This window comes from Falco naumanni, chromosome 6 (genome assembly GCF_017639655.2).
Source record: "Falco naumanni isolate bFalNau1 chromosome 6, bFalNau1.pat, whole genome shotgun sequence".
In the NCBI taxonomy this organism is placed as follows: domain Eukaryota; kingdom Metazoa; phylum Chordata; class Aves; order Falconiformes; family Falconidae; genus Falco; species Falco naumanni.
This window is the reverse complement of record NC_054059.1, coordinates 54,486,345-54,511,827: the sequence shown is the minus strand read 5'-3', so window position 1 is coordinate 54,511,827 and position 25,483 is coordinate 54,486,345. Positions and strand designations below refer to the sequence as shown.

The 25,483-nt window shown below is 41.3% G+C and overlaps 1 protein-coding gene and 3 non-coding genes across 5 annotated transcripts; all 4 read left to right on the top strand.

Annotated features, from left to right (window-relative positions):
• Positions 1 to 76: 76 nt before the first annotated feature.
• Positions 77 to 4,150, top strand: RPS12 (ribosomal protein S12). 2 transcript variants are annotated; one of them, XM_040598508.1, is made up of 6 exons: positions 77 to 204; positions 343 to 394; positions 790 to 906; positions 2,589 to 2,691; positions 3,185 to 3,286; positions 4,064 to 4,150. In XM_040598508.1, exons 2-6 carry the CDS (start codon positions 381 to 383, stop codon positions 4,124 to 4,126), a joined length of 399 nt encoding a protein of 132 aa, XP_040454442.1. In that variant the 5' UTR covers positions 77 to 204; positions 343 to 380; the 3' UTR covers positions 4,127 to 4,150. The 2 variants fall into 2 exon arrangements, with proteins under 2 accessions (XP_040454442.1, XP_040454443.1); XM_040598509.1 differs by having other exon boundaries at positions 114 to 204; positions 346 to 394.
• LOC121090813 lies at positions 1,632 to 1,706 on the top strand. Its single transcript, XR_005828736.1, has one exon. It is a non-coding gene; the product is annotated as a small nucleolar RNA SNORD101 (small nucleolar RNA).
• Positions 3,031 to 3,117, top strand: LOC121090822. The gene has a single exon (XR_005828744.1). It is a non-coding gene; the product is annotated as a small nucleolar RNA SNORD100 (small nucleolar RNA).
• Positions 3,600 to 3,731, top strand: LOC121090821. The gene has a single exon (XR_005828743.1). It is a non-coding gene; the product is annotated as a small nucleolar RNA SNORA33 (small nucleolar RNA).
• Positions 4,151 to 25,483: the final 21,333 nt, after the last annotated feature.

Here is a 25,483-nt window from a genome sequence, read left to right as displayed (position 1 = left end):
CTCTCCCCCGGAAGCCCCCGCACCCTGCTGCCGGGCCGGGCCTGCGCTGGCAGCGCGAGCGGAGGCGCCGCGGCGGACGAGGGGCGGATCAGGCAGCGCGGCGGACAGCCCCCACGCCCGCGCGGCTGGGGTCCTCGCTTGCTATAAGAGCGCGAGGCGGAAGACCCGCCCCCTCTTTCGCTGGCGGCTTGCGGTGGTGCCGGGGTGAGTAGCTGTGATGGCGCCGGGGCCTGCCGGCCTGAATCCCCGCGGCCTGCGGGGCATCGCGGCGGGAGCGGGCCGGGCGGGGGCCCCGGGGCGGCCGGCGCCACTCACTGGTGCGGCCTGTGTCTGTATTTGCAGCAGGAACCCGGGCGGGGACAGCACCCACCGAGAGCGCCATGGCCGAGGAAGGGTGAGCGGGGCCGGGGCCGTTGGGGGCGGCGGGCGGAGGGACCGCGCGGGCCGCGTCTCGCCAGGCCGGGCCGGGCCGCGCGCTGCCTGCGCAGGCCCCGTGGCGCGGCCGCCGCGTGCTTCCTGCAGGCGGGAGGCTGGCTGCTCGGCCTGGCTGGCAGGGTCGCTGTGTGCGTGGCTTCCTCTTCTTGGTAAGGGAGCATGGGGAGAGCAGCTGGCTGGCTCGCCAGGAGGATTCAGTCTCTTGGTTTCTGTCAAGTTCATCTTTCAAGTTCTCTTTGCCTTGTTTTTATTCTTTATTTCTTCAGCGATTGGATGCTTGCAGGTGAACGGGAAGCTTTTGCTTACAGTTGTAAGATGTTGGCACGGTCAGAGTAATCTCTGTCTTGTCTTTAGCATTACTGCTGGAGGTGTCATGGATGTTAACACCGCCCTGCAAGAAGTGCTGAAGACCGCACTTATCCATGATGGGCTAGCTCGTGGTATTCGTGAAGCAGCTAAAGCCTTGGACAAGTAAGTGGTGCTTTCTCACTTTGTCTGTGGTGAACAGCAAAACTGGGTGAGATACATTGTGATGAGGTATGTTGAACACACAGGTAATTTGTCGGCATGTATAGTTGAAAGCTTCTGCAAGATCATGTTTTTCTGCTAGTGAGTTTTGTCTTCTGTCTGTTTTGAGTGTTTAACTGTCGTCATAAAATACAGATGCTAAACTCGGAGATTCAAGAATAACAGCATCTAGTGCATTACGTTCTGTCTTTTTGTGACCCCACTGCCATCGAGTTTTCATGTGGCTTGGTTTTGTGGAGTAAATGGAATGATGCTTGCAGTGTGTAGCTTTGGAAATCTAGGGCTCAAAACATTGTTTTAAGAAGGGGAAGACTCCCCTCCAAATTTTCTAAGTTTTAATTGGGTTAATAGGTTAATATGTATGTCAGATTTAACCTGGAAGAGTTGGTTTAGTTTTTATGAAGAAAACCTGAAATTCATAGCTTGCCTTAGCTTTTTTGCTAGTTTAATCTTCTTTTTGTTGTTGTTGCAGCTGTAAATATTTGCATTGGTACAATATTAAACTTGTCATACATGAGCCAACCACAGTAATTAGTTAGGGTTTATCGGTAGGGTGAAGTATTGTATATGTACATATATATATACACATGTGCATACACACCTGTTTGTGTGTGTGTCTGTATACAGGCACATACTTTTAAAAATAGTGCTTAAGTGTAATGCTACAGGTTTGGCTGATGACTTAACAATTTGTCGGATACCCCTTCACTCGACTTATGAGTGAAAACAGTGGTCTGACAAACCTGTATGCAAAAAGCTCTTAAGACAAGGTACCAAATAATGAAAGAGAAATACAACTTAGACAAGCAACAGCTAGTTTGTAGGACTTCTTTTGAGTTCAGCTACAACTTTATATGCTGTGTGTTAAGAGGGTGATGAATGTGTAAGATCGATATACATTTGTGTGATGGTTTTTGCTTGGAAGCAAGAACCACCTGAAACTTTCCAGTGAAACCAGTGATGAAGGCCATAGAGAAAACTGACTTTTTTGCAGTGGTCACATTACATTAGATTAAACATGGAAGACCTATACAGCTCTCTCTGTTGTCAGGTATCCCTTTGGTATTCTTAACATTGTACTACAGTATACAAAGATCCTAATTAGAATTGGGGCCCTGTCATAACAGCTTCATTGAACGTAAGTAGAAAAGATTGTACTGAAGGGGTTATAACAACTTGATACAGAAATTCAAGTTTTTAATAACTACAGTTCTATTGTTAAATTATCGTAATCTGTGGTAATGAAGAAAAAGCAACTTGCTACTTGGTTGCTTTCTAATACTGATGCCAGTCCTTTATTGGCCCTGTGTTTATTCAGTCATTATATCTTTTTTTCAGAGCCTGAGAACTTAGTGGGATTTTTAGAAGCTTCTGAAACTGGAATAGAATCTGATAATAAAGCTAAGAATATCTGAGTAGACTGCTTTTATGTTTTCATATACATAACGGTAGTTCCTATCAAAAGTATATTTAATATTTAAAAAACATACAGTATCTCAAAACTAAAAATTAAACTTAGGTAGCGATTGTCTAGAACTGCACATGCAGAATTTTGTGGTTTTGATTATAAAGGAAGTTTAAGCAGTGTCTGAAGTTACATTTGTCAGGTGTTTTTTTTTTTTTAGACGCCAAGCCCATCTTTGTGTTCTGGCTTCAAACTGTGATGAACCCACGTATGTAAAATTAGTTGAAGCACTTTGTGCAGAACATCAGATCAACTTAATAAAGGTGAGTGTCAGAACATCGAGACACAAGTTTGGAACTGTTATACTGCTTGAAATATAAGCAGCTTGTTTCAGTGTATAGAGACCTGAACATCTGAAACACTGAGATTCTGTTATGGCTTATCTAAGCAGAATTTCTATTTGCAGCAGTTATTGTTTTAGTTCTTTGCAATTACCATAGAAACACTACAGAAATGAGATTTAAATGGCAAAGGATGTGTATCAGGTATTTTAGAAAGTTAAAGTGAATTTGTCCTGTATAATAAGAATTAATGCTGCAAGTGGTTGTGGAGCATGGGAGGAATCTCACTATGATTGTTTCTTCAAATTAAAATACTTGGAAGCTGTACAGTGATGATACTTTGGCTCCCTCTGCTGATACTTGTGAGGAAAGCAGCCATCCGTTACCCAATACTTCTGAGTGTACAGCAGCTTTTTTGCTGAATCCAGTTATGTTAGAAGTGGCTGGTTCTAATGGGATGCAATGTTTTACGCAGGTTGATGACAACAAGAAACTGGGTGAATGGGTAGGTCTCTGCAAGATCGACAGAGAAGGAAAACCTCGCAAAGTCGTGGGCTGCAGTTGTGTGGTTGTCAAAGTAAGATGATGCCAATTACAGCTTATTTCTTGACTTCTGAAAATGAGCAGTAAAATGAGGTTGCTTTAGATAAGGGACTATTTAATAGAGCTCCTGGATTTTTATTTTTTAAAACAGCTGCTTTCCCCTGTTCATAGTGAAAATAAACTGCTTCCCTGTTCTATGTTCCCTTTCATGTTTATTTAAAAATACTTTTGCTCGTTTCGTGAATTAACAGTTGTCTCCTTGAAGTATCTATGCCCACTTGACAGTAAGTGTTTAAAGGAAAGACCTTTTAACTGAAAGAGATGAAGTTTTGCATCAGAAAAAAAAAATGCCAGTTAAATGTGTCTGCTCAACTTGAAAATGTTTTGCAGACCATATTTTAAAATGATACTGGTAAAGTAATGCCACAGTACGAGCCTTGAAGACTTTGTCTTTGAGGTCCCAGGAGATGGCTACATCTTAGCAATAAAGGCTGATGCCTTCTGCATGTGTTTTCATACTTTGCTACTATTTCACATTACTTGGCTTTCTTTAAGCAGAAAATAAGAATTTGTTTGGATGCATACAGTGGGTGTTACAGTTGAGCGGAATAGTCCTTTATTAGAATAGTCGTCTTAGAGAATGAAGGGAAAGCATCTGGCATATTGCTTGAGGTTACTTGTATGGACAGAATTCTGGGAATATTTTGGAATGCCTTGAGAAAGTGTCAAGAGTCTCAGTTGTCCTTTTAAAAATTGGTTGTAAAATTTTGAATGGATCAGTATGTTAATAACGGGTTATCTTGTGTTGCAGGACTATGGCAAGGAATCTCAGGCCAAAGATGTCATCGAAGAGTACTTCAAGTGCAAGAAATGAATGGAAAATAAATTTTGAACCTGACTAGTGTGTGTGTGTGTGTTTTAATGTGTGGGTGTCTGGGGTAGTTCTTTGAGTTGCAGAGGATTAACATCAGAAGATAAAAGGACTTTGCAGGTCTTGGTGTAGTTTATTAGTATGTTAACTCTGTCAACTTGCCTCAACTTGCCAAAAAGATAATGGTGATCCTTGCCATTTGTATTCTAGGGTGCTTCTGTTTCCTGTTCCTTCCCCCAGAGGTTACCAACTTGGGGAACTTGGCACAGCTGTTCAGTTGCAAAAATGCTGATAGAGAATTAATACCTTTGCTTGGCAGTGCTTAGGCCTGTACTCCTGCAGGGATTCTGAATTAACTTTTTAGGGAGAGGCTGAAGTACTGCATCTGTGATGAAAATTGGCTCCCTCTGCTGAAGCAAATGAGAACAGTCTTAATGTTGCCAAACTTCTGGAATGTTGCAGGAATTTTTTTAATGCTATCTTAATTTATTCAGGGAACTTACTTGATGCAAGATGTCATGTTATCATGTCATGTATGTGTCCTCCAATTCCCAAATTGTGAGTGGAATTAGATTATTATAAGAATTGTCTTGTACTTCTAGATCTGCTTATGTAGAAGTTGAGTATCAAGGTAGCAAAGTTGTTGAGATCTTGCTGCTCAAACAAGGCAGTGTTGAACTCTGACTTGCCCAGAGTCTTGGTTTCTATAGGAGTTAGATGATGTGCAGAACTTGTGTTTTCGTCTGTTTTTGCAAACAAGGTGGGATTCAGACTGAAATACAAAATTACTTTATTCTCTCCTGCAAGTTGTTCTATGTCATTTTCTGGGGAGCAGCTGTCAAGTGGAGTCAAGGAATTGCCTCTGCTACACTGAGAAGTAGGACATGAATGTAAGTATGCGGGGCCGGGCACCTGTAGACCAAGGAAATGAGAATGTGTATGTCTTCTCAGGCTCTTCAGCTTGAATTTTCATTATAGTTTGTAACTTTTAGTTTATATCCACAATCATTCATGTAGTGTGGATGGCTCGGATGCACTTGTAGCCCTCATTAAAGTTCTTCAGTCTCTTTAAGTTTTGTCCCTGTCACAGCTTTCTAGTAGCTAGATGAGGTGGCTTGGATTTTTGACGTTCTTGTAGGAATATTTTCAGGCGTGCCTCATGGAGTCACCTGTTCCAACTCTGATTAAAAATGTGTATCTTTGTGCTGAACTTATATATGTTCAGTCTTGTCTGAAATTCTCAGTGAAAGGGTTAAAGTAGCTTTTAACAGGTTAGTTAATATCAAGCAAGTATTGCAAATAGAGGGAAGTGAAATTATGAATGTTTAAGTTTTCTATGTAGATGTTCTTGAATATAGTTGAAATTGTACAATTTCACTCCTGTAGATATGAAATAAGATCTGCAATTAAGTTTCTTTAAATTACTGGAGGTTTCTAAGTACTGAGAATAAGAATAATTTATAAGAATATTCATTTCTAAATGGATTTGAAGGACACTGCTATTGAAAAACTCCAATTGTCAGTTGAGGGTGGATAGTAATTTTGAGTATTGGACTTGTATACAGAAGCACACTTCATCTTTTGGTCTGTCTTAAAAAGCTGCATCTTCCAAGAGTTTAGCACAAAATAGTTTTATTATTTGGTCTTCATATTTTTATACGGTTGGCAGCTACATTGTAGAGAAAGAATTCTCTGAAATGGTGTTGGCAGTCTAACAGGATTTATGATTTGCTCTTCCTTGGCTGGCTGTTCTGTCAGAGTTAAATTCACAAAAGGATTTGGGATCCAAATCGGGAGTTCTACCTGTGTTTGATGGTCTGTATGTTGCTGAGTTTGAAAATTTTCTTAATTGAATATGCTTCTGTACAGGAACATTTACCTGCTAGGAGTAGTAAAATCCTCTTAATGCCTTACATATCTGGATGCAGGGTAATGAATGCGATCCAGTAAGCCCCTCCAGGCTAGTAGGTGAAGATCTTTGCAAGTCTATGGATTTAATCTTTTTTATTCTCAAACTTGAGGAAGTCTTTGCTAAGCCTGTGCAGGCAAACTGAGCTTTTTCAGATGTTTGGCTTGGTGGCTAAAACACAGCTTTCAACTTTGTTACTTTTTTAATACAAATTGACCCAGGAGAATGGGAAAGAGTATAGCCCCTAATTACAGGTAACACTTCACTAACTACAAAGTCAAGTTGTTCAGGCAAGTAAATAATGTATAGATAGTTTTTGGATATATATGATGTCGGGTTAACCTGCTTAAGGCTTTAGGGCTGTTTGATACAATTTCGGTTGCTATTGAACTTCACAGAATATTTTGCTTCATATAACATTTAAACTTTATTTTCAGTGTGAGAAAACATCAAAATGGTTTCTATGTTTCATTTATATGGTGGAATACTGGAATTGCTACTTCAGCAGTAGCTGGGTTATACGTTTCCTCTTAATTACCATCATCTATGATCAATTAACTCTTGGGAAAAGGAGTTCAAGTAAGACCTGTAGTCCAGGAGCAAGTTTGTTATGCGGTGTTTCTTTTGCAACAATGAAATGATAGCTCAATATAAGGTCAGGGCTGGGGGGGCGGTTTTAGGTTATGTCACCTTATCATTTTACACATGGTAATGAATGTTAATGTTAATACTAGGGAACTTTTTTTCATGCCAAGGTGGTGTGGTTTAACCCCAGCTGGTAACTCTGTACCATGCAGCTGCTTGCATCCCCAGGGGGATGGGGAGCAGAGGAGATAGAGGGGAGGTAAAACTTGAGGGTTGAGAAGATCAATTTAATGACTGAAATAAAATAAAACTGTAATAATGAAAGGGAGAGAGAAGGGGAGAGAGAAAGTCCAAAGGGAAGGTAATTCCTTTTATTTTTTTACAGGTATAAAACCCCTGTAAGTGATGCACAATACAGTTGCTCACCACCTGCTGACTGATGCCCAGCCAGTTGCTGAGCAGCAATCACAAGGCCCTGGCCAGTTCCACCAAGTTTATGTACTGAGCATGATGTTCTGTGGTATGGAATATCCCTTTGGCTAGTTTGGGTCAGCTGTCCTGGCTTTGCTACCTCCTGGCTTCTTGTGCCCCTCCAGCCCTCTTGCTGGCAGGGCCTGAGAAACTGAAGCCTTTGACTTAGTACAAACATTACCCAGCAACAATTAAAAATATCAGTGCGAGATCAACGTTCTCACACCAAATCAAAACCAGCACTGCACTAGCTACTAAGAAGAAAATTAACGCTTTTCTGGCTGAAACCAGGATACAAGATTTTGTTCATTGGGACTGAACCAATTCAATGTTCAAACCAATGAACTTCTGAAATACTGCCAGAAGGAATTGGGTTGGGATCTTTATTTTCTGATCTAAATGCTTGGTATCAAGTTAAGGTGTTTCCTGTAATCTTTCATTTCTTGGAAGTGACCTTACAATGTATGCAGGGTCAGTGTTAGAGAACTGTTTAAGACTCAGTTTTTTTATACTTGTACCTTTTTTTTTACTTAAATCACACACAAAGGATAGTCTTATTTTCAAAAATTTCCTGAGAACTAAATTCCACCTAAACTTTCTGGTTCACCTTCATCTTTTGTGAAAGTTAAATTTGTGGTTTTTTTTTTTTTTTTAAATTGGCCAAGGAATACAAGTGATTGCTAATCTTTCTTCATACTGGAAGACTTAGCATCTACTTCTCTGAGACCCCTGCTTTGTAGACTAAAGAGACCCGGTTTCTTAACTTTTCTTGATAGATGATATTTTTGTTTTGCCGCAGAAGATCTATTGATAATTGATGTGTCCTGCAGGATTTCAGTTAAGGTTTCAGAGGAGTAGACTTTGGATTGCTCTAAATTACAGCTGTCTGTATTAATCACCCTAAAGGAACCCATCACCTGTCCCCTGAAAGGGTGTGATTAGACAGCACTAAACATAGGACTGGGAATTGGAAAGTTCCAGGACTGACCCTGACTTGCTCTGTTGCTGATCATATTTAATTTTCCTTGCAGGTTTTCCTTGTGAAACAGGGATAATGCAGAATGGTTTGCTCAACAAACCATGTTTGACTTTTGTTTGGCAGAAGAAGCAGAATGGATTTCTTTTTCTGGACTAAAATAACCAGGTTTCAGTGGGTTTGCATGGATTGGTAGTTCTTTCCAGGCCTAAATTCTTACGTTTCCATGTGAAATAGAAAGCTTACAAAGTGCTTTGAAGAATGCTGGTAAGTCATTGTGAAGGTGCTAAGTACAGGCTTCTAGACACTATTGGAAGAACATCCTATGTGAGACTGAAAATAAAAAGGTACCTTGAGAACAGCTAAGCTCAGTTTGGTTTGGAACCACCTGTGTGTCATCCTGGCTAGCACTGCTTTTCTGTGTCTTGTGCATTTTGCGTTAAGATGGTAAAAGTTTGAGCATCTGGACAGCACCACCATGACGCATTTGCACAGTTCCCACTTTGAAGAGCTGTGGCCCTGTCTGTGGTTCCTGTAGGGTAGCTGGTTACACTTGCCCTCTGCTCTTTCCCATGACAGTGCCCGTTTTACTGTTTCAATCCCTTGGAGCCTGGGATAACAGCAGTGCTACTCCATGCTTACTGCATGCTAATTGTGGTTGAGGAGGAGGTGTGTGTGCTCATAATGTGGAGTGGGAGCCTGAGCACTCACTTGAAGGTAATTTCTTATCAGGACAACTCATTCACATCAGGATCTCCCACTGTAATGTGCTGACATGTTTTGCAGCAGCACAAACATCAGAGGATCAAGGCTTGTCAGCAGCAAATTGTCATGCTGTGCAAACACTTCTGCAGGCTCCAACCACTCCTTTGGAAAGCACTGTTTATTCTGCCTGCTTTGCTAAGAGAAAAGTCTATTTTCCACTCTTACTTAACACATGAAGTATTTTATGGACGGTGAGCACTAATCCCACATGAAGAAACAATATATTTAGTATTAAAGCATGTAGTATCCTTGACACTTTCTGTAACAAATAAGCATAAGCCCTAGTATTTGCTGAATAACGTTCCTGATTTACAATTCCCTCTACCTGTTTGTTTTTTTCCTTTGTTTATACTACAGAACCTGGATATCCCAGCTGTAAGCCAGTGCCCCTCTTGTGTCCCTTGTGTCCATGTTACTGAACCGGTGCAAACATGGTCCCTGAAACATGCTCCCTTTCCTGGAGACCTCACGAAGGGGTCTCATGCAATGATGTAGAGGAACTCAACATACATCCATTGTCAGTCCTGCCTTCTTTTGAGATGATGTGTTTGGGATGTGATGTGAAGCCTCAGTAGGATTTTTAATTTGCATTAGGCCACTGAACCAGACACTGGATGCTTGGTGAGTACAGTTGTGCCTGAAGGAAAACAGAAGTAATAGCAAATTATTTTCTCAAGGGGTTTAGACAGCAACATAAATTCACAGGAACTTTTTTGGCCATTGGTCAGCAAGCAAGTGTTTGAGAGTCTCTTCACCAAATTGAGCAGGTGGACAGTATGCTGTATATAATGATGCCACACATTCATAATTTTCTCATGCATTGTCATTAATTTTGAATGAAAGTCCTACAGAAACCCCTAAATCCACATTAACTGCTTCATGTAGCTGACCTGTTCTAAATGATGATATAACCTTTTATGGAAGTAAATCACTATACAAATATCTGAGCTTTCAGCCATTGGTAACTATGCTTTCTCCTTTTAATTCCAAAGGGGTCAGTCATGTTATGTTATATGAACTAGTAGAAATTAACTTGAAAATCACTTTGACTTAAAACAGCTTTTCCCCTCCTCTTCCAATTCAAAAGCAATTGGGGGACTATATATAGTACTTAAGCAAAAGTATTTATAATATTTTCACTGAGACCTGTGCGAGCAATACAGTATTAAACAAAATGTGGATACTTTCAATTTTGTTGATACTTTACTTTCAAGTAAAGTAACAACAACCACAATTTTTTAAAAAAATTACAATCTGATATAATAATTTTGTTTGTACCTGATTGGTTTGTTTAAAAAAAAAATCCTTTTAACAATCATCTGATACTTCATATTGTTGACAGATTATCAGACACGAAGCAGAGTTATATAAAAATGTGTCTACAAACAGAAAAATGTTTCTGTACAAATCAACCTAGCTGTTCTGCTTATCTGATCGGAAGCTCGTTACCTACAAGGTAGTCCTTTAGCTCAGTCAACGTCAGGAATTCTTTCATCTTTGCTATAGCCTGACTGAGGCTAGTGTCTGTAAGATAAGTTTTATTCTCTGAAGCAGAACAGTAGTTTGTATGTTGATACTCTACAAAAATACCAACACATAAGCAGTCAGATACTCTTTTCTAAAAGCAATGAAATAATAGGCATTTACGTCAGTGCCTGGCATGCCAAGTTCCTGCCCTGTAAAATTTTACAATCAAGTTATGAAACTGAAAAAATATATTTTATGCTGATGTGCAGAAAAATGTTTATTAAAGCAAATTTCCTGTTTTCATACTTCAAAAAATTGTAATTCCAGTATGCTTCATTTTTTCCTTTTTTTTTTTCCCCCCCTTGAATGGTTCTAAGACATTTTCCACAGTGAAAGAGTTCAAATCCCTGTTAAAATAAGCTTTGTATATTGAGGACAGAAAAAAGCCATGCCCCCTAAGTAACCTTCTATATTGATTGTATTGTTAGCAGCCAGTGTGTTGGATAACATAATACAGATGCTTAGGACAGGTTTAGGAAGGCAAATAGGAGAAAAAACCCAAAATGTTTCTAGTTTTAAGAGTATGTGTTTAAGGGAATGGAGGTCATGTTTTGTAGAACCCCTCCACAAAAAAATGAAACACCCTTAGATATCCATATATATAAAAGTGTTTTTATGTCAATACAAGCTATGGTATATATTCCCTTCTTCATCCATTTATTTGAATGGACAATATTTAAGTAACACCCTTCAGTTTTGCTTTTTTCAGGGTAACAAAATACAATGTTTGTCAGCACATGAAGAAGAAATGCCTTTATGTGCATGGAATTTAGCAAGCTACTGTACTTTAAAAAACGTATAAATTCAAGTCCCATTTCTGCAGAGACTTTCACCTTACCATTCCTTCCATTGATATATTTTTTCCCCTCATGGCTATCTAACCATCTGTTTTTAACTCAGCACAACATCTTTTAACATTTCCTTTTAAGACCAGTATGTCTCGATCCTTTTCTGATCATTGTGAACAGCTGACCCTCAAGCCTATTTACATGTCCTCTTCAAGCGGAAGTAGATTGGAATATATGTGCCTCTTCTACTTGCAATTGTGTGAAACTACTCCGAAACACTGTTTGGACATGAGCTATAAGGGATTTTGTATATATTCAGGAAAGAAGAAAAACTTTAGCCAAACTGGCCTACAGCCAAGAGAAAGGGGTAGAATTGCAGCACCCTTTGTATGGCTGTCACCATTATCTTATGATAAAATCCATCATGTTGTTATTGATGAGCTAGCATGGTTGTGAACATAGATAATGTTAGCTAGCCCTTCCCATAAGGTCCTAATCACACTGTTGAGAACTTTGCTAAGCTTATTTTCCATGGCCTGAAATTGTTCCTTGTAGAGGGTCCCTCTCAAATATTTATATTTTTTTAATGTCAGTTAAAGCAACATAGCTATTTCTGAGACTTCCATTTAGTATAAGGTATTTGATAGCAGTTTATTTACTACTACTTTTTTTTAAACCTCACCTAACGTCTTAAAATCTTTTGGGAAGTTCAACTGTTTTTGTTTAGGGACTTGAGATGTAATGGGAAAGCGGGGGGGGGAGGGGAGAAAAGGAGCACTCCCCGATGATGGATGTGGGGGGAGGACTGGATGTGTAGGAAGGAAAAGGCAGGCTGATCAACATAATTAACAGTAGGTGGGGGCAGAGCAGGAGGAGCAAGAGGCCGAGTCAGTGAGACACAGGAGAGTCCAGTGTTGAGGCTCGAGAGGCCCCTGTCTTACCATTGGTTTCTTGCTGATAATCATCCATGAAACCAGTGGCAAAGTATGTTTCTCATCGTCCTCTAGCGCTGGTCTGTAAGGAGGATGACTGTCAAGGGACAGAAAAATTTGGTGGAAGAGTGACAATACATGCACACGTACACATGCATGTGCCGTTTCAAAGGCAGATTACAAGGCTCAGGATAATATTAGGGGGGAAAAAAAAAAGGCTTTGTGTGCCACCCTGTTCAAGTCTCTTGGCACATATATATTTTTTTTAGACATACAGTCATATAGGGGTTTTTTTCTACATTCGTCTTATGTCATTCAAAAGCAAAGCAGACCAGCAGACCCTAAAAATGGTCCAGGGCTCTGGCATGAAGGCGGTTGCTGTGCATATAAAAAAACAAAACCCAACAGAGCTATGGTTTTGTGGTTAAAAACGGTGGTGTAGATTTGCCTCTGTCACTGAGCCCACGTGCAGAGGTTGGTGAGGTACGTCGAAACGTTCACGAAGGGGGTAGATAGTGCGTATTTGGGTTTTGGGTGCTCCGACGTGCCTGTGCCTCGTTCTGTGGGAGCTAGGAACGTCCACGGCTGCTGACGTTTTGGCCTAAGCGCAGGAAGCTGCCAAGCCGGCCTTTCCCTGGAGAACTGAGCTCACAGAAGTCTCACATCGGCTGGTCTACGTGGATGGGGTCCGGCAGCACGTTGATCGTAACTTCGCGACGTGTGGAATGGGGAAATAATCCCCTTTGGGAGGCGGGTGAGGGCAAGGCCGCTTCTGCCTGTCGGGCCCCTCAGCAGGGGCGCGGGCCGGGCTTTGCCCCGCGCTGTGCCCGCCTCGGGCTGGGGCCCGGCGGGGCCGCCCACAGCGGCGGGGCCCAGGCGCGGGCGGCCGGGGCAAGGGGGTAGGCTCTGCGCCGCCGGCTGCCCGCAGGCCCCGGGCTGCCGCCCCGGCTCCGCCGCCGCGCCGGTCGCGCTTCCCCGGCGGGGCAGGAGGTGGCAGCCGTGCTGCAGCTGAAGGCCGCGGGCAGACAAAGGGCGCGGGCCCGCGGAGCGCCGGGACGCCCGGGCGTCGCGGCAGCAGGTGCCGCGGTGATCCGGCGAGCTGGCGGCTTAGGAAACAAATGTGAAATCCGGCTCTTTAATGCCTTTGAATGTTGTCGATTTCGGTGCGTATTTTCCAGTGTTGTAGCGTCGTAAAATCCAAGTCAGTCAGATGTTTAGACTTTATGGTGTGTAGAAACGCGTTGCATTAACCGAAGGACTTTGTTGTACAGCTGCGACTCCTTTAATCAGTTTTTCTCGGAGCTGTACCGCATGGGACAGGCACGCTCGCCTGCTTTCTTTCACAGGGATGTTTAATGAGCAAGGTACAAACTGACAGGGGTGCGTGGGGTACGTCTGAGTAGCTGGCTGCTTGGAAGTTCACTTTGTCAGTGTGAATGGAAGTGCACTTTGTCAGCACCATCTATGAGACTGGAGAACGCCAGCAGCAAAACCATTTAGCGTTTAAAGGACAGTATAGACTGAAGAAAACAGCCAAGATAGGTGAAGGCTTTTTTCGTCATTTTCCCCCCACTGCCTCAAGTGTCTGATGTATTACAGCGTTCAAAGCATTTCAGTATGCTTATATTGTATTCACACATATGCAATGTATTTGAAACATTCCTACCAAGGAGATTGCGGTAAAAACTGTAACGTGCAGCTTGCTGGGTTTCATTGTAAAGTAATATAATCTCCACATGTGTGAAGGCCAATGCAATATTTTATTTTTTGCTTACTCCAGGGAATGCAATATTAAATTTATCAGCTGAAGTATTTGAATGAGAACTCATAAATATTTTTTGAGGTGCATCAGTGGCATACACAGGGAGGGAGAAGACGTGCAGCACTGGGTGAAGAGGAAGCAGTTCATACTTTCCATTCTCCTCTGTCACATAACAGCCATGCATTGCCCTTCAGATGGGGTACCAGTAAATTTTCTCAGTCACTGAAAACAAGTTTTAAATTGGGGAGAATTTGTTAGTCACTGATTTTTATTGACAGTTCTTAAGTCTGTAGTACACTGACTTCAGATATTCACATCGGATGCAGAGCTCTGGATGCCTCAAGGGAAGAGGAGAGGGCTCCCCAGAAAAGCGTTATCGTTCTGAGACATTTCAAATGTGCAGGAGGGACTGCTGGCCTCTCCACTTTGCCTGATGCGCTGTGATTGCAGACAACCTAGCTGGACAGGGTACTGTCCAATCTAGGAGGAGTCTGTGCACTGCGTTAATGTAGTTCTTAATGTCCCAGGACTTAAGCAAGTATCTCTGCGTGACATTATCCTGTGGTGTTGTGTGATCTGGTCTCTTGTCTGGAGCTAATTTGGGTATCCCCAGAACAACTCTGTGGTGCTTTAGAATAATGCAAGCCATGCTGAGTTTGCAGTTCTCATCGTTTGCTCACTGTGCAGCTGCAGGCAAAATTACCCGCATCAGGAATGGTACTGAGAACATTTTGCCACTGTAGAAAATCTTCATGCCTCCACATCTGCAGTATTGCATACAATAGGTCTCCACATCTCAAGAAAGGCATATTTTTTCTTGAAAAAAAAGTTATGGAAAAGAACATCTGAAGTTGTTACGAGAAAGTAATAGCAGGCTTATGGTCTCACTTCAGTTTGGAGAAGAGGCTGAGGAGGGATGAAGCTGATTTACAGCATCAAGAAGTCAGTGCAGAAGATAAGTGCTAAACTTGTTTACCAAAACCTACAATACTAGATCAGAGAACATGCATTGAAACTGATAGGATGTAATTTAAAACAGCTTTTTAAACGTGCCTTTCTTCAAAGCCTCCAACAAACTTCTACAAGTTGCTGTTGCAAGAAAGTGTGAAGTCAGAACATACCAAGTGGTTCAAAATGGATTAGACAATTAATGGATAAAAGGTACAAACCAGATAATATTGAGAATAGGCAGCAATATTCTCTCTGACATCTGAAATCTAATAGCAGGATGCAGAAGGGGCATGAGGATTGGACCTCAGACAGTGGCTCGTTTCACATGCTCTTCCTAAGCAACTTCTGCAACAGCCACAGTGGGACATTGCTCTCACCCTGCGGGGCACTTCTGATGGGAAAGGTAAGATGGGCACGCTCCCAAGAGTGCTAAAAGAGCCCGAATGGCTGCCTAAAGCTTCTTGTTTCATGGTCACAGGCTTAAAAAGGCACAAAAGGAATCGTTAGCACTTGCAGAGAAAGCAAGCCAAGAGAAGTTGCCTACTACAATTGTTTGGAAGTCAGGAAGCTAGACTTTTTCAGGAATCTGGTCATTTAGCATCCAGCTAAAAACTGAAGGCTAGCAAGACTGAAGGTGGCTCAGGGTGGTAGATTATAGAAGAAGCAGTAAGCCTTTTTCCTATCATTTAAGTTGAGAATATTAGAACTGTGAACATACGTAATCCAGTTAGCTTTCTAGGTACTTGTAGGAAATCTTATTTAAAATCTCTTGGAATTTTTTCCTTCTGAACTTGGTCCAGTTTTGCGGTGGACATACCTTCTGTGCCTTTGTCATTTTGGATATTCCATTGCTGCAATGCACTTCACTTGGAACTACTTACCGAGCCAGCTCAGAAACTGAAGTCAGTCCAGGGCTGAAGTTGGCACATGCCATCTATTGCCCTTCAAGTATATTGCCTTTGTGTACCAGGATGGGCTATTTCCAAAAGGAGTTGAAAGTTGTTTTTTTCCACTAATCACCCAGGCCTGCCCATATTAGACACTAGCTCTTCTCTCTCTGTGATACTTCATCTAGCAAAAGAGGTGAAATGGCACCTTTTTGGTATAATAGTGAGGGAGCTCCTGGCACTTCAGAAAGTGTTTGTCCCTTTGATCTAAACCAGCCCATGTGCACTGGCTTCTGTGGCACACTGCAAAGTTCACCAGTTCTCTTAAGTTTTTCTGAGAGGAACAGAATCATGAAGGTGGTGAAAGGGTGAGTGGGGGCAAGGATTTATTTGTTTTTTTCTTTCTTTTAGCTGTTGTTGGCCTGAGATCTGAGGAGTGAAGCTAAATCTGTAATTTGTAAGGACTGTATTTTAAAATATTTGCCAGTTGCTCCAGATAATAAAATAGGGATTTTGGTCCAGAGGAGAAGAAATGAAAATAAACATGGATCTTTTTCACTTGATTTATGATCTGAAAATACGCTTCCTCCTCAACCTGCATGATTAACAATCTTCATTCAAAAGTGACCATTTTGATTACATCTTCTATCAATAAAAAGACATGAAAACTTTTTTTTTTTTTATAAGAGAAATGAAATCCAACATCAGATGACTCTAGTGTAGATTGTTTTGCCATTTGTACTGGGATTTTAAACATATTACAGCCAATATATAAATTACAGTGCCTCACCTTTAACATCATGTCAGATGTATTTTAATGGAAATTGCCTTTACTCATACCAGCTTTAAACCCAGTAGAGCTGGAAAGCTTTTTTGTGTGTTTTAATGAATGCTGGTTATGATGTAGCTTTGTTTTTCAACCCTGTGGATGTATCAAGAGGGTTTAGAAAGATTTGTTTAAAATGTTGCATTTGATTATATTTTCGATGCCCAGTTGTCATCTTTTAGAAATATTTTTTAGCTTAAGTGCTTATAGAAGATAGTTGATTCCTGAAGGAGAAGGTGCAGCAGTTCTGTGTTAAGGTCTCTGTTCAGACTTATTATCCCAGCCTCAGAAATGTGTTTTCACTAACCTAAGAGTGTGATAAGCTGAAGGAGAGGGTGCACAGCTTAGGCATTTGACAGTGCTTCCACTGGTGCTGCTGTGCTGGGGTAGTGGTGGAAGTTCATGAAGTGAGGTGTTCTTTCGAGTCTATCATGTCTCAGCTACTTTACAATCTCTGGAGGGTCCTAGGCAGAGTTTCTATGAGCTGTGCCTTGGTGTTCACCAGATAGTACATGTGCTGCAGATGTTTTAGGCTGATCACCTGAAGTTTGTGATAACTACAACATGTGCTATGTTTTGGATGATCTCAGTAGTACATCTAGTATCTTATTTCTGAGGCATTTTTGCTGCATGAAGCAACAAATTTAATTCTGTCATCATTAGGCAGGTGTTTATATGTACTGCAAGACTTTAATCTCTCTCCAGGGAACAAAATACTTTAGGAGCCCATTCTACAACTTGGTGTTTGCTTTGCATCTCTGGCATGTTCTTGCTTCTCTCTATGCCAAGAGAGCAAGCATGGTTTTATGGTTCAGACACAGGTCTTGAATTGTTTCCCAGCTTTGCCAGTGATTGTTGTGAAACCTAGAGCAAATCTGTCCCTCAGCTCACCAACTGCAAAGAGTGAGGGTAGTGTGGCTTTTTATTTCTGCTGTGCGTTTCTTCTACTTAGCTTGGAAGCCCTTTAGGACATAGACTGCGTTGTGTTAGATGTATGTATCATGGATCCCAATCTTTGTACGCAAAGTTACAGTCTACTGGTAATAATAGAGCAGAAATTTAACCTACAGAATATTTGATAAAGTTGCCCAAAATACAAATGACTTGCCATCATTCTGTACTTTGATAGTCATATGATGTGCCAATGAGAGATTCATGGTTGTGACATGACTACTGTAATGTTTGGGTTTGGGATAGTGTCAGTGTCTACCAACTCTATTTTCTTAAAATAGGTTTATGTAGGTGGTGAGCTGATTTATAACTGGTCTTCAATGTCTCTCTGGTTCCTGTAGGGCAGGGGTCCTCAAACTACGACCCGCAGGGCGGATACGGCCCCCAGGGTCCTCAATCCACCCCCCGGTATTTACAGAACCCCCCTGCCCCCCCCCGCCGGGGGTTGGGGGGGGAAACCAAGCAGCCGCAGATGGCTGCCTGACACTGCATCCGCGCGCCGGCCCCCTGGTTAAACAGTTTGAGGGCCCTTGCTGTAGGAGTCCTGGTGGTCCCTCATGTTCTCTGTCTCTGAGGGGCTGGCTTATTCTGGCTGCAGTGGTTCCCAGGTCTGAAGGCAATTTGCAGCATCTGAATGGCCTGGAAGACCTGGAATCTGCTCACTGATAGTTGTTGAGCAGTTAGTGAAACTTTGTGCTGAATATTGGTGAAAATTACCTGGGTAGCCATGAGAAAATTCATAAAACAAAGAACAGAGTGGAAGGAAATGCCTTGAAGGTGCTTTGAGCAGAGAACTTAGAAGCCCACTAGCTCTTACTGTCAGAAAATGACCTCAGGGAAGGAAAGAATTGCATTTTAAAAGTTTTGGTTCCTGGGAGAAAGCTCTCAAATTCAATACAAGATAATTTTGGTATGCTATATAGACTTGAAACAGCCCAGCCATAAAGGTAAAGTTAAAACAATTATCTCAAGGAATTGTGGTCAACTGAAAAAAAATAAAAATATTTCCAAGTAAACTTCCCATACTTAGAAGATAGTATGGTAAGATAACATTAAGGCAAACAGAAAGACTATGACAAGCCCAAACAAATCCTTTCAGCTTTAAACATGAGCTAATTTGTTGTATGCATAAAGTCAAAGTCAAGACAGCAGTTACTATTTGCATCAAGCAATTTTAATATTTTCTTTTAGCTATATTTAAAAAATATATTTTATTATATATATATTTATATATATATGAAAAATATATTTATTATAAAAAATATAAAATAATATTCCATTAGATTAAGATAGTATTCTTTGTTTTACCCTTGAAAACATTTACCAGTTCATCATATTATAAAATGTATTGTAGTCTAATACTTCAGAAATCTGTGCTGATACAAAGGAGAAATTTCTGTATTGTTACTTTGCAACTTTTACTTTGTTTATTCAAGGAAAAATACACTATCTATTTCTTTTTCATAGGAAGTCTAGGAAAATAAAATTGTTTCCTTTCCTGACTCCCCCACTGCATGTATTCGCACACTTACACGTGCACATGGGCATTACATATTTCCCTCCCTGAAAGAGATAATGTACTCAAAGATAATAATGTTATCTCTACCCCTTTATTTCTTGACTTTAATAATCATGATGCCCGTTTCACACTCATTTGTACTTGAAAGTCTGAAGTCCTTAAGACTTTTAAAATGTACAATAATTTGGTATATATTTTCCTAGCAAACAGATGTCCGTTTTATTAGCTGTTTCCTGTGTTAGGGAGTTTCTGTAGTAGCAATTTTTACTGGTTTATTTTCTGAACTCATCCAGCCCTTTCAGTCTGTCTGTGTAGGCAGTGTCCCCCCACCCTGCTGAAGGTGGATCTGTGCAGCCAGGAATGCTGAAGTGTTGGGGCAAGAAGGAGAGAAAGAAGGAGAGAGAGATCCTGATTTGTAGTTCAGTGGATACAATCCTGAACTGGGAATAGGGAGAAAGAAGTTTGGTCCTTTATGTCCAAGTAATATCTTGGGTGGGACTTTGTCTGCTTTTTTTTTTTTTTTTCAGTGACTTTCTAAAGTCAAATGCAGCAGCAGTTCATGGGACAGAATACCAGGAATACCAAAACACTTTCCTCTGGTAAGGTCCCTCATGTCTCCATTGGTGTCTCTGTTTCTGATCTCAAGGCTTATTTATTAAACCTATGTATTTATAAGGTACAGTTGCCACCCCTGAATCTCCTTACTGCCAATGTAAAACAAAAATGGGGGTCACTTAATCTCATCTTAAAGTAGGTATTTAAAATGGTGAGTGAAATGAAGCACCAGCTCCTCTGGAACTGCAAAAGGAGCCTTTGATGTCTGCATGCCGCTGGTACAGGGGCCCTTGTGGTGCTGTGAACAGAGTTAACTCAGGCTGGGTCTGGGTCGGAGTCCACCATTTAAGTAATCCTGACAATATATTACAGAAAAAGCCTGAGTTGAACAACCATTAGTTTTCTTACTCCATGTTTTTTCTGCTAGAATCTGACTAGCAGCCACTAATATTTGTCTGTTCTCCAAATTGGGTGAGTAAGAATTGGGAGAATCTCCCTCCTTTAAAAAAACAACACCAACATAAAAAACCCAAAACCAAAACCAAAACAAAAACCCCAGGAATTGCCACAAAGAAGTGTATTTTGCTCTGTTAGTGAGCTGTATGTGGGGAAGGCATTGGAAGGAGATCAAAGATGGGGTCAGTGCTTAAAAATAGTGTGTACACAGTACCAAATGGCTGCTTTACCCTGACCACAACCACCTAAAAACTGTTCAAAGTTGCAGTTTTGCTCTCAGCATGCAAGCTCGATATACCCCAAAGCCCAAATCGCAGTCCGTGAGACTGCAAATCCACATGGCCAGTCAGGTATGCTGAAAGTCAGTTAAACAAATCCCAGTAAATGCAAGCACATTGTAACTGCCCCTACTTTTAAAGGAAGAACTCTCAAGTAGATGTGCACAGTTGGGCCCTTCATCCTCACTGGCTTCAGTGGAAGGTGATATGGAAACTTAAATCAGGGTTAGAGATTATTTAATCCTAGGAATAAAATTATTTGGAATGAAAACACCTAATACAACAGAAGATCCTTGCCACCTCTTCCACAGCATGTTTATTCTGGAAGGTGTATTTTGAAAAGTTAGGGTGTTTCCTCCACTCTGAAAAAATCTGTAAGACACAGAGGACACTTAGTTTCTCCCCCAGTTCATAATGAGGAATCAGAACTGTGTGCCCACCTTTTGTACAAACCTGCTGCTAGGGCTTGGAGTTGTGTCTAGCTGTAGCAATGTATAATATGGGCAAAACCACAAATGTGTTTAAACCTAGGAAAGATGCACAGTTTTGCTTGCACTGAATATAGGAAACAAAGTGCAAAATAAGGAACAAATAAGGTCTAAACTCTTTCCACTGCAGATCAGTGCTGAGATCAGTGTGGTACAGGGAAGATGCAGCTCTGATCTAATGGTGAGCCACATGAAGGGAAGAAGGAGGAAAGAGCTAAAGGGGTTTTGCTGCATGGCTGTGCCTCTTTCAGGTGATACCACCACTTAGTTGTGCTTGGCAATGCCAGCTGCAAATTGCCCAGCAACTCTGTTAGGTGTATCATGCCTGCCATAGAGTCTGAGTTACCCAATCTTAATTTTCTGCCTCCTGATCAATTTCTTCTGATTTATTTTTCTAATGCTGAGGTAAACAAATTATTAGGAGCTGTATTACAGTGGTGGTACTGTCAATAAAGGTTGGAACATTCTCAGTTCATCTGTTGCAGAGATGCTCAGACTCCTTCATCCTAGGATAAAACTAAAACTTCAAAAACAAATACCAAAAATCTCGATGGCCTTTTCTCTCACTGGCCTATAATACCAAAATTATCTCATGTTTCTGGGTCCTGGCAGAGCAGAGGGTGTGTTCTGTAACCCCTTTTATGTCATCACAAACAAGGTAACTACTAAGAGCACTTGTATGCATAGGAACAGTCCCTGAGTGCAACCCAGTGAAATTAACTGCAGGGCTGTGCCTCCCCTTAGAGCAGGAAATCGCTCACCTGACAGTATTATAAAACATTGCATAGTTATTAAGTGGTTTTCCAGTAATTTTTCAGTATTCAGCAGAAAACTTTATCATAACTGATATACACTAATTTTCTCTTGTTTATGGGTGTATATAGTGTAACTTCCATTAAAGTGCCATTACATTTACAAAAAGGGATTCTGTAAAAATGACCTGGTTGGTGGTCTTCCAAATATATTCTTTCAATGGCTCCAGATCAAATTTGCCTACTTTAAACAACATTTTAAAAAATTGACAGCATTGCAGATCCCACCTGGCATCAAGTTGTGTTCTTTCTGCGTTGCATTTATAATGAGGATGTCTTAATTAATTAGCTGACAATGTTTATTAACAATGTGCAAGAGAGAACAGAGTCTGCCCCCCCCCCCCGAGCCTTTCTTGCTTTCTCCCATCTTGCCCTCCCAGGAGTCATTGTAGTTGTAGGGTGTTAACAGAGGAAGTATCTGTGTCGGTTAGTTGATTGAAAAGGTGTATCTGGACGACAAAGACGTGTTTGGTGGGAAGGTACCACACTGAAGGTTTTCTGATCATTGTGATATTGTAAAGCTAATGAGAATTCAGTACACATGTTGATTGAAAGGACTTGGGTATCTTAAATTACTGAGAAACTAGCTTAATTGGTGGTTGTCTTCTGTTTCCTTCCACTTTGGCTCCTGAGAACTTCTGTAAGAGCAACATGCAGCCCTAAATCTGACCCCAGATTTTTGTGTTACTGTTGCCCAGGATCCGTGAGAAGGCTGCTTCCCTGCATGTCGCGGCTGTATTTCTTCAGTTCCCTCCACTCCCCATCAATGCTGGAATCATTTGCTGGCCATTGCATAGCTTCCCCAGAAGTAGTAGGTCTGTCTGTATTCAAACATCTTGCATATACAGCTTTGTCACCTAAGAGCATGGGAAGAGAAGAAACATACCACTAATTAAATTGTCAGTTCTGGTAAATGTTCTTATACCAGAAAAAAGCTCTATTGAGAGGTATAACTTATGCCATTTGGGTAGCTGGTATAAACACTGCTAGAAAAAATGTCTTGCCAGCATACTCCACATCTCCGCTCGGAGACTTTGTTGTGAAAACTATGTCTGCAAAGATCTTGTAATAGAGAGAAGGCCCTAGCCACAGGGTGGAAGTTGCATTATGAGTCGCATTATGTTGAAAGTGAGGTTTCAGCTTTTCTAGTCTAGAGTGGAGTCTGAAACTGCATGAAATTGGGCTAAATGGGCAAATGTGCCCCAGTATGTCCAAACACTTTAAATGGTAGCTTGTCCTTTAGAGCAGATGCTTTGTGAATGTTACCTCTGCCTGGAAGCTTCTCATCACCTGCAGAGCGTACAGGTGATGATCCAGAGCACGTAGGCTTCAGCAGAATAGCTTCCACCTACTCTTTGGGCAGTCTTGCCCTCTAGTTTCTTCCCCTAAATTTGCTGACTGGAGATGGTGTGAGTGCCTCTGCTCTCTCCTGGTACACCAGAGCAGGCATTTGGGAGCAGTGGCAGGGCACCCAAGGCTGGTGTGAGGGCACTGGGCAAGCAGCAGCTCGATGAAACCACCAGTGGGAAGGGCAAGTTTAGCTGCACTCTGTCCTGTGTGCCCTGTGCCTTGGCCTGCCAGGACCCATCCCAGTGATTTTTTCTGCTGGTGCTGCTTGATGTTTACTTGGTGCAAAAAGTGAAATGTGGAAATCCAGTACAGGGGTTGTTACAGGTAATAACCACTCCACAGAGCACACGGGGCAGAGCCAAACAGCAGGACCTCAGACTTAGTGCCCGCAATCTTTTGGCAGGCAGTGGTGACCATTTCCAGTGGTTTGTATAAGTAGAAAAATTCAGATCAGAAATATTTCCCTTCTGTCTGACCTAGAACATCTGGACTTTGCTGAAGTCATTAGTGCAGTTATTTCACCGTGAACTAAATGGCAATTAGTGGAGTGAGGCCACACTAGAAACAGGATGCATGACTGAAGTTTTTAAAACCCATGGTGATCCAGACAAACCGGGAGTAAAGTGCAGAAGAATGAAAGCTCCTGTTCACACAGATTTCATAGCTTTACTTGCAGACAAGAGGGAAATGTGTCTTGACATAAGCTTCATTCTGAGGGAAATGCACACATGGATTGGTCAATCTATTAATTATAATCAAATTCAAGGATAATGTTATTTATATTTTAAACAATCCCTAGCAGTGCCACTACTATCACTGTTAGTGTCTGGAAATGAAAGAAAAAAAAAAGTAAACCCACAGCTTTCACTGTTTATCTGCTTTTGTGTGTATCTGTTTAACTCAGTTTAGACTATGAAATTACTAGACTTGTCTGGTTCACTTTCCTTTATGGGCAGTGCTATGTTTTGGTTTTCATATCCTATAAAAGTAGTGATGCCACAAAATTACAAGGGAAATGCTTTGGTCTCTCAATATAGATATAATTAAATCCAACTAAAGTATTTTCTTTGTGTGAGATGAGGAATCTTAAATAAAATAAACAAGCCACTCAGGTAATAATATAAAGATAATTTTTAACACCATATTATCAGACAATTGATGAGAATTTTAAATTACATATTTAAATTTAAATCTTTTCTTTAATAAAACATGCAGTCATTATCATATGGTATAATGCCTATAACCAGCTATGCCTAACAGGACTGTAATCCTGTTGAGCTGCTGTAATGGCATGAACCACAAAAGCAAAACCCGAGTGGTTTATCAATGTCATCAAACTCCCAGATGGAATTACAGACTTATACGCACCATTTAGTTGTATGCTATTCATTATAACATATGACAAAAATTATGTTTCTATTAAAAATGCACAGATGAGAATATGTGTTGTTGAAGGGGACTTGTTTAAAGAGCAGAAAGCATCTATCGCCGCAAAGCAGAGTCATTTTTAGTGCGATACCATTTCAGGCAGGATGATGGGGACTTGGATCCAAGCTCCGGAAGAAATAACAGTGCTTCAGGCTTAGTAGAATATTTCTGGTTTTGTCTCTTCTGCTGCAAGTTTTTTGTGTTGTCTGCCTTTGGGGCAATCTAGCCACCGCCAGAGAAAGCATGAGCTAGAGCCCAGCACTGGGAATCTTTGAGAAATAAACCACAAGGTGCTGGCCAGGGAAGTCCTTTGGGAACCATCAGGGCTTAGTAACAGAATGGGGGCACTTTTTGGATGTTTTAAGGAACATTATTTTGTAATATTTCAAAATAAATCAAACAGCACAGATTCCAGAGTTTGATGTGCTGTCTGTGCAGTCATGTTTGTCATCTTTTTAGAAGAGTCCTAGTGTAAAAAAAAGTCTTTTTCCCAACATAAAATGAAATAGTGACTGGCAGCTGTGCAATGAGACAAATGTGGAGATAAATTGTACCAAGCTAAGTGTTTTCTGAGTTGGAACTAGCCTGAGAACCCCCAGTGTATTTCAAAGGATCTTCAGTGCTTCAAATGCCACGAGGTTCACCCATCTATAATTGAACTTTCAGTATTTACAGGAATAGTGGCTGCACAGGCAGAGAGAAGAGGTAAAAGCAGAAAAGGCTGAAGCTGGGGGAGTGGTTCACCATCCCTCAGGACCCCCAGGAGAGATATTAGCTCTGTGGATGACCAGCCCTCAAGAGAGATGTCAGCTCTGGGCATGACCACAGGAGTCCAGCAGTTTGCTCCAGGTAAACAGTAAGACAGGCTCTGCAGTGACAACAGTGTGCTCTTGTGGGTTTCATTCCAGTGCAATATCAGAAATAGAGTGATAACATTGTAGGATGGTGCTTTCTGTAGCTCTTAGAGTGGTTTAATTTCCCCATCTTAGAGAACTGAACGGCTTACATCTGCACAGGCTTCTCCTGGTGCACTTTGTGCAGGAACAACAGTAGTGGAAACAAACAGGATATGCATGTGGGTTAAAGAAGGAAAACACTCCTTTAAATTCCACACTGCAGCGAGGAGATTCTCAGTGCAGATTTC